This window comes from Lathyrus oleraceus, chromosome 2, assembly GCF_024323335.1.
Source record: "Lathyrus oleraceus cultivar Zhongwan6 chromosome 2, CAAS_Psat_ZW6_1.0, whole genome shotgun sequence".
NCBI classification, from domain to species: Eukaryota; Viridiplantae; Streptophyta; class Magnoliopsida; order Fabales; family Fabaceae; genus Lathyrus; species Lathyrus oleraceus.
The window spans coordinates 345003900-345019592 of NC_066580.1; the positions used below are offsets into that span (position 1 = coordinate 345003900).

The window sequence follows — 15693 nt, forward strand, 5'->3', positions numbered from 1 at the left end:
AAAGCTTCGTAGTTAAGGGGAAGATTATAATTTGTTGGTTTGTGTTTTTTAATGAACAAATGTTTAGATCGCATTCTAATGGATAAATATTGACATGTCTACTCTCGGCGGAGGATTGAGCACTAGTTTATATTCGCATTAGAACGGACTAAACAATGTTATTTTCGAAAAAAGTCTTAGATCGCACGGGAGCGAGACAAAAGGTTTGATTGGTTAAGTGTTTTGTTGGATTACGATTTCTCTAATAGCCGAGTAAGGGAACTCGTATCCAAACAATCAAGGAGAGAAATCGAAGACTCAAGGCCATCTCCCTTTTCACCCTTATTTGCAAAAGGATTTGGATAATGTTAAGGTATTTTGAATGGATGATAAATACTCGAATGACCGAGTAAGAGAACTCGTATTCAAAACATTCGAGGAGAGAAATCTAAGGCTCGAGACCATCCCCTTTTTCATCCAAGTTATTACGAAAATAAGTTTGTGTAAGTTCAAGTTATGAAAGAAGGTTTAGAAATTTTTAATGGATGAAGATTGCGTATCACGCCACGAGAAATGGAATATGGAACATCAAAGAAAAGACGACGAGTTCACATAAGATGATATGCGCAAAGTTGTTCAAAGGATTTTAAGTGGATACTTTTTTAAACAATATTTATTTTAGTTAAATCAATTTGTTAAAGATGAAATTTCATATGTGTTGTAGGATGATCTGGTTTAACAAACCGAAGTTGGCCTCTTCAGAAGATTGTCATGACATCTTGGTAGAAGTGATTGGAACCAAAGAGCATCATGGGTGTGTCCCTGGTCTTGGAAGAGCCATTGACTTCAAGGTATATTTTGGACCATCTAAATCATCTAGAGAGAAAACCCGTAAGAAAGAGATTAAAGATATTGTTGTTGTTGAGTTGGAGAAGGAAATGGAGAAGTAGGATAGGAAGTTGGAGGAGGAGAGGAAGAGGTGGATGGAGGAGCAGAAAAGGAAGTTGGAGGAGGATATGAAGAAGTTTGAGGAGGAGAAGAAGAGGTGGAGGGAGGAGCATGATAGGAAGTTGGAGGAGGAGAGGGAAAAGTTGTTGTAGACGGTGCGGGAGCGTGTCCAGAAGGAGCAGGAGGAGTGAGAGAGGATGACTGAGGAGAATGTGTCCAAGAAGTGTATCCGCGATGTGCTTGAGATATAAGTTGTGTGTTGTTGTTATTATTGTTTGTGTATTTTAATTTTGGATTGTATTTATGTTATTTTTATGACGCATAAATTGAATTTATTGGGTCTATTAAGTTACACAAATTCAAATCAGTTAGAGATTCGAGAGAATGAAATTCAAAAAGTTACGAGTGGTACAAGTGCGAAAGATAGTCTTTCTGCCAACCATGACAGTATTGAACCCACACCGTCAAAAGTAGATAACATTGAGAGACTAAGAATGACCATTGACAATATTCTAGACCCATGCATGGGTATTACATTAAGTCATGATTCAACTCAGTTATTCATACTTTCAAGGATTTATGTCCATGAATTTTTGTTGGAAAATGTGTACCTAGATAATTTTGTATTACAAATTTGGTCCTTGTAAGTATAATTCTTATGTTGATATCTATTTATATTCATACGTTCTTCTACTTTAACATAAATATTTTCTCTTGCAGGTACTTCCATGAGTTATGTGTTGAAACGAAACTTCAAAACAAGTATTGCATCTTAGATTTGGCGCACATTGGTCTTAGTCGCGGTTCAACAGGAAACAATATCCTTATTTACTAAAAGATAAGTTAAAAGGGAACATCAAAGATTGTTATTTGGCCCCGTTTTACTATAAGTAAGATATTAATTTGTGTTTTCATTTATAAATAAATTTTATAAAAATTAACTATTCTGAATGTTTATGCAATTTACATTGGCAACTAATTGTTATATGTCCCAAAAAAAAAATACTATAGTTGTGTTTTGCTCGTTGCACTCTGAACTTCCCGAAGATGTGGTTAACACTTTGAATGAGTAAGTGGTATTATTTTTAACTTTAGAGTTGAATAGTTTTGATTCATGTTTAATTTTAACTGACATGTGTAGAGCGATGGAGGAGTATAATGCAATCAAACATAATATACTTGGTAAAAAGCAAATATATGTTTCCCCAAAAGTAAGTGTATTAATTTTTCTTTTTAAAATTATATTATTTGTGTGATATAAATATATGAAAATTATTTGTAGTGGCGAAAACAACCCGACAACCATTCATGTGGATACTATGTTATGACATACGTGCTCTATATTATCGCCACAAGAATTACAAATGGATGGATGAAGCATAAGGTATTAACTTAATCAATATCTTTTTAAGTTCATGTTGTTTTTGTTAGCTTATCATAATTTAATTTTTATTCTAATTATAGGAGTTTAACAACAAAACATCATACTCAAAATAAGATATGAATTACATCTGATCACGTTGGGTCTGAGTCTTTTTATCATGTTATGTTTCTTTAAAACAATAGTTTTTTCTTGATTGTAAATGTGTAAATTTTCTTAATTTTTTGTGTGCAAATATGTAAATATGTGTATTCTATATTGATTATCAGAACAGTGTAAAATTCTAACCTTGTTTTAAATGATATGATATGTTTCAATTCTGTCGCATATTTTGTAGGTTATGTGTAAATACTGATACAGGAAGGTGAAATTAAGATTTAAAATAATGTAAATCTTATATTCATTGGTTAATAGATTTATAATGATATGATATAGGTCAGTGAAAATATTACAGGAAAAATTATATCGGTCAGTGAAAATGATAGAGGCAGTGAAAATGATACAGGCAAAAAATGAGATTTTATCTCTCCGTTATTACTTAAAATCGAGGTAAATGAATAATTTATTATCCTTGGGAGCAATTTAGATGTATTATTTATAGTAGTGTATTATAGCAACTGAGAGGAAAATTGACCGACTTTCTAGTATTGAAAAATTGAATTTTTTCATTAAAATACAAAAAAATATTTTTTTTTTCTGAAAAACAAGTGATTTTTTCCAAAAATAAAAAAATTGATTTTTCAAAAAAAATATTTTTTTTTCAAAGAAAAAAAAATGGATGGATGGATATCCATCCACTAAAAATATGATAATAGATGGATTAGATGAATTTTATTCTTAATAGATGTATTTGATTGAATGTTTTTAAGAAACTTTTAGTGGATTATTAGTGGCCTAATGAATTGTTTTGATTCATCCATTAACGATTTAATCCATATTCATCCAATTCATCCATTTTGTCACCCTTAATATTATCATTTATCATGGGAAGCTTTTATCCAAACCGAATCTTCAAACTATTAGGCCCATCAGTTTTAAAGTGTATCACATTTATTGTGAATGAAATTAATATGCCGATAGTATAACAAATGCATGTTTTTCATTCAAGATGAGATTCCATACCAATTTGTTTGAAGAATTGTTTCATAAGGGATAGACTTGAGTTAGTTAATTTTTATTTTTGTTAATATTTTTCTTAATGTTTTTGTTGATGTATAAGGTTCCCTCCACGCACACAATAATTATTTTCTATAGTCATAATTATTTATGTTAATGAAAGAAAATATTATTATCAATTAATTATTATTTTGACCTAACTATGAATAAATTAATTATAATATCAGAACGAGACCATGATTCATAGTATGTTAATAATTAATCTTTTAAAATATAATACTAAAATGAAACTAGGTAATATAATAATATATATTACATATATTCCTTGACCTATACATCCAAATAAATAGAAATAAATTGTTTTTTATACCATTTTTCAAAATAATTTATAAATATATACAAGAGTCATTTAATAGTAATTATTTATTAAAAAATCCAGTCAATATTATTTTATATTCTCTTATATATATCATCTCAAGGTGAATTGTTTTACTCACTTCATTTTCTTTTTTTCATTATCTCGTTCAGAAAGTGTGATATTCATATTAGTTTCTAAGGGGTGATCAAGGTTAAGAAAATACTATGAAATAAATCAAATTATTTTTTCCTCCTAGTTTCTTTACATGTTAATTTTCTATTTGAAACTTTTTTTGCTTTTAGTTTTTGAATAAGCTATTTTTTAATAGAGTATGCTCTTGTTTCCATAACTTGTTAGTCATATTTTGTTCTTTATCAAATATTTGGTTGAATGTTGAATGTTTTTAATTTCTTTTCTTAAACTTTTTGATTTTTCTAATCTTTAGTGAAACCTATATTTTGTTTAGAAATGAGATATGAATATACATATGCAATTGTGTTTAATCCGTTATGTTCGTGATGTAGCTTTTAACTTTTTTTCAATTTTAACTCAATATTCTTGTTTAGTATTTTATATTGACGCTTCTAATAGTATAAATATTTTATGAATTTAAAATCACAGAAGATGGGAGGAACAGGTGCTAAGAAACCAACTGTGGATTTTGATTATGCTTTGGAATATGTTATTAAGGTGAAGGTAAGTTGTATGATGGACTCTTTGCAATCATATATATTTTCAATGTGGAATTAATAATTGAACTTTTTTATTTCTTATTAGCTTATGGTTTCTTTTAATATAGACTCGATTTGATCGTCCTTATCACCATCATGTTTATCCATTGTTTCTGGACATTCTGGACTCGTTTAAAGAAAACGAAAAGAGTCTTGACGATGTCATTAAAGAGGTACATTTTTATATTTATTTTTGTAAAATTTTGATATCTATTATTCCTAGGATCGATTAATTTGAAAAGATCAATTCTAACATCTACTTGTAGAATCATGTTTTAAATCGAGCAAGACTTTATATATCATAAATTATTTGAGCCTAACATCAAATCTAAGATCATATGAACATATGTTATAATGTTAATGTCAAGGTTTTATATTGTGGTTTTATTATGCATCTTTATTGAAGTAAATTTTAGAGAGTCGATCATAATTACCATTATAATTGAGATCATTTTACAAATATGCAGATGTAGACACAATTTTAAAATTATACTCAGTCTTTTATTTCTCATTTTTCTTGTGTGATACTTATTATATTTGTAATTGGATTTTTTTTTCAGGTTAATTTGCTTTTCAAAGGCCATGATGATCTAATTGATGAGTTTACTAATTTTCTTCCTTGATTCGGCGGCTGATATGTATGAGTTATTTAAGAAAAAATAAATATTACAAATATTAAAATTTAGGGCTTGAATATGGAGATAAAATATGATATTATATTCAATTTTAATGTTTGTAATTTGCAAGATTTGCTGAACATTTGTTCCAATAAATTATTTAAGTTTGTGAAGATTTTGTGTAAAAATTATTATTGATGAATTAAGTGAAATAATTAAATAAATCTATCTTTTATAAAGTATTATTTTAAACAATAAAATAAATCTAAAATTATAATATAATTTCGCAAAGAAAAGTTTTCATTCCACTATCAGGAAACAATATAAATCAAAATTTTGATTATTGAAAGTAGATGAGTACCTGATGTATTAATTGGTTATTAGGAGGATCTCAATTGATTTTCACAAAATTTGCTGTTATAAATAGATTTTTTTCTTTTAAAAAAACAAAATATATTAATATAAAAAACTAAATAGATTTTGACTTAAATACATTCCTTTAATTTGATGTATTTTAACTTTTATTCTCTCCATTTAAAAACTAATATTTAGATCTCTCAATTTTACTTAAAAACTAATATTTAGATCTCTCAATTTTACTATCTTTGAAATTTTTATGGTCTCCATCCAATTTTCCAAACGACATTATGATTAGAACTAAAATTAAACTTTTAATCACGTAACAAGTAGAATAATTTATTATTTATTATGTGCTATTTATATTTAGTATAAAATATTATATATATTAATTTTATTAATGTTTAGAAATAAAATAATATATTTATTATTCATATTCATTTTTCAATTTTCAATAATAATGTTAATAATGAAAATTTAAATTGTTTATTATATTTATTTTTTAATTTTTATGACATTTTTAATTACATTATATTCATTATTTATAATTTTTTATTAGTAATATAGTATATTAAAATGATAATATTAGTGGTGAAAAGGAAGTGTAGTGTAACTGTTTGATTATAATTTTAATTAAGGTTTTTATTAAATTTGTATAGTTAATAAATATTTTAATTTAGTTCACAATGAAATTGATGATTTCTTATTATTATTATGAAATAAATAGTTGTAAATTTGATGTGATTTTATTGTTTAGTAATGAAAATTAAAAATTAAATTAAATTAGAGATGGATAGTCAAAACTATAATGTAATAGAATTCAATTAATTTTTAATTTTTCATTTATAATGGTAATAATACAAAATTTAAATATTTATTATATTAATTATTGCATTTAATTGGGAACAATTTTAAATATTATTTTTATTATTGAAAAATAATAAAAATACTGAAAAGAGAATTCTTATTTTTAATTTATATATTCTGATTCAATATTCATTACTATAACGTGATATTGGAGAATTAGGAAAAGTGAAAATGAGATTTTGATAGACAAAAAGTCAAAGAATGAATGGTGTTTTGATTTGTGTTTTAATATAAGGTGTACACATAAGTTAATAGACTAATGTTGATTATTTTTGAGAAAGTCAATGTAAGTATCACAAAATTATTTGAAGCATTGAATTTAATATATATATATATAAATCAATAAATATACTATTTTTTTCCTATAGAGTGTCTCTCTGGGAGAGGATGAAAACCACTTTAACTTGAAAGTGATTCCTTTCTTTTCATACAAACATTCATTAATATTATCATTGTTGGGAAGCTTAAGAAAAGTTATCTTCAAACTATTAAGCCCATCAGTTTTAAAATGTATCACATTTATTGTGAATAAAATAAATATGTCGATGATATAACAAATGCATGTTCTTACATTCAAGATGAGATTCCATACCAATTTGTTTGAAGAGTTGTTTGATAAGGGATAGACTTGGGTTAGTTAATTTTTACATTTGTTAATTTTTTTCTAAATTTTTTTGTTGATGTATAGGGTTCCCACCACACACGCAATAATTATTTTCTAGGTTTTTTTACCTAAATAACCCACTTTTTCAAGGATATTTCCAAAATACCCCTGGTTTCAAAAAAAATCCCAAAATACCCCACTTTTAGGAGGATAAGTCAATTGAATTGGAGACTCCTCTTAAAACTTGAATGGAGGCGCCAAATTGGCTAGGGCAGGTGCCCTAGCCAATCCAATTGGCGCCCCTATGTAGGTTTTAAGAGGAGTCACCAATTCAATTGGAGACTCCTCATAAAATGCATTTTTTTGTGTTTTATGGTATAAGTGATAGATAAATTTGATATAAGACCACTTGATATTAATAAAATTTTCCGTTTACACAAAGAAACCTAATGGTGATGACCGGGATCACCTAACCGACCTCCGGTCCCACATCCTCTAGCTACCCTAACCCACGTTGACGATTCGGTACCGGTGTTTGATCATCTGAGGGGCCAGGAGCGTCACTACCAACTATAGGAGAAGGTCTGTTGAGGTAGTCAGATAATTCGGCATAGTCTTCAGTATGCATCGATGGTGTACCGCCGTAGCTGAGCTCATGACCCATGCCAGAGAAGTTGGGATGTGGTTGACTCATTGATGGGCGACCAGGACGGTTGAAGGGAGACATGGGTGTGAACGATGCGTCGAGGAAAGGTTGGAAAGGTTGTTGGGTGTTTGGTAGAGATAGGGTTGTTGGATGTTTTGGTTTTGTGAGGTTTGGGCTTCTTGGCTATGGTAGGAGGAAGGGCGGTTGGTGTTGAATGATCGTTGGATGTTCTGGCTTAGGCGACTTTGATAGGGTGATGGGGTGGGTGCGAAGCGATGTTGAGTCTCAGGTTGATGGTCAATTTGTTGGTGGTGGTATGGGGTATGCTCTTGGTATTGGGGTTGGGTGTATGGAATGTTTTGGTTGTATGTTTGTGTGTTGGTTGAACGAAACGTTTGACGGACAGGGGGTTGTGTGTATCCGATCTGACACTGTTGTTGGGGGTTTGATGTTGAGGTGTCAGGTGTGTAAGTCATCTGGCGTGGGTCGTACAAGTACATATCCTCGGCGATGAATTGAAAACCAATTGATCTGTACCAAGCCATATAAGTACGACTTGGTTATTCTTCAGTTGGCATGACTGCCTCAGTTAACACATGGTCATGATGGTGCTTCCATTTGCGACACTCCGATCTTACGAAGCTTTGCCATGGATTGAAGTTCCATTGATCGTTAACTTTGCGCAGATGCCATTCTCCTAGGCTAGCTGGGGGATCTGGGATATTTTGAAGCATACCGAACTACAGCTTGACACGATCACTGTTGTGCATCTCCACAGTTGTGAACCATATTATCGGTGTGCATGCAGTCCATACGGCCGCGTCTTCAGCGTTGACCTCATGATCATGATCCAAATTAAGGTATGGACGCCAAATGAACTGAAATGTGAAAGAAGATAGGATTATAGTCAATGTAGAAGAAGTTAACAAAATATAACAAAATAATTAAGTTATTTTCCTTACGTCTGTCGGTCGAATGTGATCCAACAGGTTGCGATACTGAGTAATACAGTGTCTTGGCCATCTGTTGTAACTTATACCACGTGCAGACCATCTACACCAAAAAGTCAAAAAATATTAGTTAGAGGTAATAACCTTTGAAGAAGTAAGTAAAGATATAGCAATTTAAACAACTTACTTTTGTGCATACGGAAATGTGAAAAGGTTGTTATTGACGGGTGCTAGAGACGGTAGTCTTGACCAACCCCATGCTTGTAGCAAAACAACACATCTAGAAAATGTAGATGTGTCTTTGTGTGAGTTTTTGCACAAGGAGCTATAGAGATAGGCTAGACAAGCAGATCCCCAACTATAACTTCCTATTCTATCTACATGTCTAAGTAGAGGTAAGTACATAATATGCATGCTAGAACCACTACCTTCGGGAAATAAAAACGAGTCAATTAACAGCATAATGTAACACCTAGTTTTTATTATTCAAGCATCTTCAGTAGAATGCTCATCTAAGTATAAACTATTATAGTACGACTTAAGGCGTGAGAGTAGTATACCTTGACCTCTTGCATTATCATCTAACAAATCAGTTTCTAAGAGCTCCATGCAAATTGAATTTGCATAGTTGGTCTTACCATTAACAACCTTACCTTCAATGGGTAGTCCTAAAAGCATGTAACGTCTTCTAATGTCACGGTACACTCACCGGTTGGGAACAAAAATGTGTGTGTCTCTGGTCTCCATCTTTCGCATAAAGCTAGAATGAATTTGTTATCTATGGACCAAGACAAAATCTTGCTAATATGACCAAAATCGGCGAGTTCAACATAAGGTTGAATCATCGGGTCCATATGGACATATTCGTGGAACCGAGTTCGGAACCTTGATACATCCTATAAAAGAAAGAATAAAAAACTTGACTAAGTTGGTATGTCAAAATAAAAGGGGGTTGGTGAAGATGAAAAATAAAAAGTTAACAAAAGAAAAAACTTACATATGTTACGATGTTTGCAACCGTTCCTCTATGTGCTTCGCCCATTGTGAGGATAGACATTTTGTCGGGGGGTTGGTGTAGATGAAACTACAAGAAGTTGTTGCAGATGAAATTGTAGAAGAAGTATTGTAGAAGAAGTAGTGAGAGTGATGGTGTGGAAGAAGTGTTGATGGAGTGGATGTATTTATAGGAAAATGGATGGGAGCATGAAAAGTTGTGCTTGCATGGTGTCTCCACTTGAATTGGCGACCATGTACAACCTTTAAGAGGGGTCGCCATTCAAATTGGCGCCTCAATAGGGACATGCATGCAAGACCTAGGTCTGATTGCTTGGTTTCGAGGTCTGAACGCATGGTGTCTCCACTTGAATTGGCGCCCATGTGCAAGGAATGAGTGGGGGCGCCAATTCATTTGGAGTGTGTGTCTACATGTCTGACACGTGGCTGTCTTGTGTCTTGCATGCTGAACATGTCACTTCTTAGTAGCTTGCATGGTTGACATATCATTTCGGAGTAGCTTGCATGTGCGACACGTCATTTCGGAGTAGCTTGCATGTGCGACACGTCACTCCGAACTAGCTAGCATGTGAGACACTTCACTCCTCTATTTAAGTGTCTTACTATCAACATCCAAGACACTTCACTCACATTCATCTGCAGTAAGAAAATAGTTTTCATCTACACAATTTCATCTTCATCATTATACAGTGTCAACGTTCACTGCAATGGTGAAACATAGAGTCTGAGCTACATGGTTTTTGTTTTTGAAACACCGATACCGTTAGACTCACGATCAAGAGAAATGCAACCTTCTTGCATTTGAAAAAAAGAATACAATCCTTTATAGGATCGGGTATTGTGTCAAAGATCACATATCAAAATCCAATATTTTTTGAGAATGATCAATGCAAGTATTTCCCCCTTAAGGTATGAGACGATGAAGATGTTGAATACATGTTTATTAGTCATGAACATTCAGGCTGCAATTGTATTGAGTTGTACATTACTCTTCAACCATGTATACCATCTCAACAGTCTCAACTAACCGGTCAGGATGAATCTGGTGAAGATGATCGACAATGGTCAGATGACGTCAACCCAGAAGCAGAAGCAAAAGCAGAAGTGGACATCGTTGATGAAGAAGAAGAGGAGACCGAGATACAGGTTGATCACATGCTGAACAACAATGGTGAAGATGATGATCAACCACCACCAATACCTCCTAGTCATGTCTACAATCCGCCTCAACATATGACAAATATAGATCTTCACGACGATGAAACATCCAACAGTGTTTTCTATAATCTGTATCCGAGATCAGAAGGCGAATTAAAGGTGGCAGACATGTTTCGTACCAAAGAAGAATGTGTTCTGGAAATAAAAAAATTCCACATGAACAACTCTGCTGACTTTACAGTGAAACGCACTGATTCTAGAAGGTATGTTATCGAATGTCGTAACGTGCTTTGTAAGTTTCGTTTGGCTGCGTCTTACAAGAAGAAAAACGACTCTTGCGAGATCGCTTCAATAGACCCACCGCACAGTTGCATTGCAACTAACGTTGAACAAGATCACCGTAAACTAAGTGCAGCTTTGATATGTCAAGACATTCTGCCGTTGGTTAATAAAGATACATCAGTGAAGGTGAGTATAATTATATCCCATATCAGAATAACATATAATTATACTCCATCTTACAAGAAAGCCTGGATTGCAAGGACAAAGGTTGTTGAACAAGTTTTCGACAACTGAGAGGATTCATACAAGGAATTGCCACAATTTTTATGGGAACTAAAAACATATGTCCCAGGAACTGTGGTAATTATGGAGACATTGCCAGCGATGATGCCAGACGGAACCTGTGCTACAGGTAATATAATATTTCACCGTCTCTTTTGGGCATTTGACCAGTGCATCAAAGGTTTCGCATTCTGCAAACCTATTATTCAAATTGATGGCATTTGGTTATACGCAAAATACAAGGGTACTTTGCTCATGGCGGTTGCATAAGACGGCAACAACAATGTCTTTCCCATTGCCTTTGCTCCTGTTGAAGGTGAAACGACCGGTGGATGAGGTTTCTTTCTTCGACATCTCAAAACGCATGTGGCTCCACAAGCCAATCTTTGTTTGATTTCTGATAGACATGCTGCTATTGAGAGTGCCTATAACAACCATGACAACGGATGGCATGATCCTCCTTCTACCCATGTCTACAGTATCAGACACATTGCACAAAACTTCATGCGTGCTATAAAAGATAAGAATCTTCGCAAGAAGGTGGTGAATGCTGGGTATGCTTTAACTCAACCGTCATTTCAATATTATCGTGATGAAATTAGACTGTCTAATAAAGATGCAGTGAGATGGCTAAATAACATACCAGTAGAGCAGTGGACAAGGGCATTTGACAGAGGTTGTCGATGGGGCCACATGACAACAAACATTGTGGAATGCATGAACGGGGTATTCAAAGGAATTCAAAATCTGCTGATAACCGCCTTGGTAAGATCAACCTATTATAGGTTGGCTTCTATGTTCGAAATCAGAGGTGAAAGATGGAGTGCGATGTTAATGTCCGGGCAAGTATTCAGTGGGTGTTGCATGAAGGTCATGAAAGAGGAGAGCATCAAAGCTAGCTCACACGCTGTAACAGTCTTTGACCGTCATAGACAAAATTTCAGCGTCCAGGAAACAATGGACCACAACGAGGGGAGACCAAATTTAGCCTACGCTGTTAGACTAAACAGAAGTTGGTGTGATTGTGGAAAATTCCAGGCCTTCCGCATACCTTACTCCTATATCATAACAGCATGCGCTTATACTCGTTAAGACGCTTACAGCCATTTATCTGATGTGTACAAGGCCAACACCATCATGAATGTATATACTCAAAGCTTCTCAGTACTACCAATGGAGGATTACTGGCCTCCATATGAAGGTGATATTGTTTGGCACAATGACGAGATGCGTAGAAAGAAGAAAGGAAGGCCAAACAGCACACGTATCAGAACAAAGATGGATTCCACAGATAAAATGATAAGATTATGTAGTATTTGTCGTCAACCAGGACACAACAAGAACAACTGTCCCAATCGAGGAGCATCATCTAGGTCTTAAGCTTTTTGTAACATTGTATTTCTGTAACCTTCAATCATTATATATCATTAAGTTTTTGTTACAACGAGGTTCACAACAAACATCAGTATAAAACATCTAAAAACATATATATTTCTAACTGATTACAACAATCAAATTGATGTCGTCTCGACCGAACATCATTTCCCTAACATCCTTATCAGTCTTCATTCGCACCCAACCAAAGATACTGTCAAGTCTCTTAATACTTCTGATTTTTTCCCCTTCTGGTATTTTCCCATCTAACCAACGAACTAGCTCCCTCTTCATTTGATCGAACGTGGTGATGTTCCAAAACAGCATCAACATTTGAGGTTTGTCTCTCGCATAAATCACCTTTCCGTATCGGCGACGAACACCAAACATGATTGTCAAATGATTATATGAGATGTGGAACAATTAGTCACACAACGCATCTATTTATAAGACAAAAAATGCATTTTATGAGGAGTCTCCAATTGAATTGGCGACTCCTCTTAAAACCTACACAGGGGCGCCAATTGGATTGGCTAAGGAACCTGCCCTACCCAATCCAATTGGCGCCTCCATTCAAGTTTTAAGAGGAGTCTCCAATTCAATTGGCGGCTCCTCCTTAAAGTGGGGTATTTTGGGATTTTTTTTGAAATCAGGGGAATTTTGAGAATTTCCTTTAAAAAGTGGGTTATTTTTGTAAAAAAACCTATTTTCTATAGTCATAATTATTTATGTTAATGGAAGAAAATATTATTTTATTAATTAATTATTATTTTGACCTAACTACGAATAAATTAATTAATATCAGAATGAGACCATGATTCATAGTATGTTAATAATTAATCTTTTAAAATATAATACTAAAATGAAACTAGGTAATATAATAATATATATTACATATATTCTTTGACCTATACATCCAAATAAATAGAAATAAATTGTTTTTTATACCATTTTTTAAAATATATTTATAAATATATACAAGACTCAGTTAATAGTATTTATTTATTAAAAAATTCAATCAACACTTTATTTTATATTCTCTTATATATATCATCTCAGGGTGAATTATTTTACTCACATCATTTTCTTTTTTTTCATTGTCTCATTCAGAAAGTGTGATAATCATATTAGTTTCTAAGGGGTGACCAAGGTTAAGAAAATACTATGAAATAAATCAAATTATTCTGCTAGTTTGTTTACCTTTTAATTTTCTATTTGAATTTTTTTTTTGCTTTTAATTTTTGAATAAACTATTTTTTAATAGAGTATGCTCTTGTAAATTTCTATAACTTTTTACTCATATTTTGTTCTTTATCAAACATTGGGGTGAATGTTGAATATTTTTAATTTCTTTTCCTCAACTTTTTGATTTTTCTAATCTTTAGTAAAAGCTATATTTTGTTTAGAAATGAGATATGAATATACATATCTGCACTTGTGTTTAAACCGCTATCTCCTTGATGTAATTTTTAACTTTTTGAAATTTTAACTCAATTTTCTTGTTTAATATTTTATTATTGACGTTTCTAATAGTATAAATGTTTTATGGATTTAAAATCACAGAAGATGGGAGGAACAGGTGCTAAGAAGCCAACTGTGGATTTTGATTATGCTTTGGAATATGTTTCTAAGGTGAAGGTAAGTTGTATAATGGACTCTTTGCAATCATATATATTTATAATGTGAAATTAATAATTGAACTTTTTTATTTTTTATTAGCTTGTGGTTTCTTTTAATATAGACTCGATTTGAACGTCCTCATCACCATCATGTTTATCCATTGTTTCTGGACATCTTGGACTCGTTTAAAGAAAAGGAAAAGAGTCTTGACGATGTCATTAAAGAGGTATGTTTTTATATTTATTTTTGTAAAATTTTGATATCTAATCTTAAGATCAATTAATTTGAAAAGATCAATTCTAACATCTACTTGTAGAATCATGTTTAAAATCGAGCAAAACTTTATATATCATAAATTATTTGAGCCTAACATCAAATCTAAGATCATGAGAATATATGTTATAATGTTAATGTCAAGGTTTTATATTGTGGTTTTATTATGCATCTTTATTGAAGTAAATTTTAGACAGTCGATCACAGTTACAATTGACATCATTTTACAAATATGCAGATGTTGACACAATTTTAAAACTATACTCAGTTTTTTATTTCTCATTTTTCTTGTGTGATACTCATTATATTTGTAATTGGATTTTTTTTTTCAGGTCAATTTGCTTTTCAAAGGCCATGATGATCTGATTGATGAGTTTACTAATTTTCTTCCTTGATTCGGCGGCTGATATGTATGAGTTATTCAAGAAAAAATAAATATTGCAAATATTAAAATTTAGGGCTCGAATATGGAGATAAAATATGATTTTAGATTCAATTTTAATGTTTGTAATTTGCAAGATTTGCTGAACATTTGTTCCAATAAATTATTTAAGTTTGTGAAGATTTTGTGTAAAAATTATTATTGATGAAATTAAGTGAAATATTTAAATAAATCTAAATTTATAAAATATTATTGTAAACAATAAAATAAATCTAAAATTATAATATAATTTCGCAAAGAAAAGTTTTCATTCCACCATCACGAGACAATATAAATCAAAATTTTGATTATTGAAAGTAGACGAGTACTTGATGTATTAATTGATTATTAGGAGGATCTCAATTGATTTTCACAAAATTTGCTGTTGTAAATAGTTTTTTTTACTTTTAAAAAAACAAAATATATTAATATAAAAAACTAAATAGATTTTGACTTAAATACATTCCTTTAATTTGATGTATTTTAACTTTTATTCTCTCCATTTTAAAACTAACATTTGGATCTCTCAATTTTACTATTCTTGAAATTTTTACAGTCTCTTTCCAATTTTGGAAACGTGACATTGATGATTAGAACTAAAATTAAACTTTTAATGACATAACAAGTAGAATAATTTATTATTTATTATTATTTTAAAATAATTAATTAATAAATTAATCATTCTATCATTTTTATTAAGTTTTTTTGAAATATT

The 15693-nt window shown here is 31.6% G+C and overlaps 2 protein-coding genes across 2 annotated transcripts; both read left to right on the forward strand.

Moving 5' to 3' along the window:
* Nucleotides 1-3922: 3922 nt before the first annotated feature.
* Nucleotides 3923-5303, forward strand: LOC127121399 (paired amphipathic helix protein Sin3-like 6). The gene is made up of 4 exons (XM_051051890.1): nt 3923-3992; nt 4404-4478; nt 4582-4686; nt 5074-5303. The coding sequence occupies exons 2-4, from the start codon at nt 4407-4409 to the stop codon at nt 5134-5136; spliced, it is 240 nt and encodes a 79-aa protein (XP_050907847.1). The 5' UTR covers nt 3923-3992; nt 4404-4406; the 3' UTR covers nt 5137-5303.
* Nucleotides 5304-13718: 8415 nt separating this feature from the next.
* On the forward strand, nt 13719-15119 carry LOC127121400 (paired amphipathic helix protein Sin3-like 6). Its single transcript, XM_051051891.1, has 4 exons — nt 13719-13814; nt 14228-14302; nt 14406-14510; nt 14890-15119. Exons 2-4 carry the CDS (start codon nt 14231-14233, stop codon nt 14950-14952), a joined length of 240 nt encoding a protein of 79 aa, XP_050907848.1. The 5' UTR covers nt 13719-13814; nt 14228-14230; the 3' UTR covers nt 14953-15119.
* Nucleotides 15120-15693: the final 574 nt, after the last annotated feature.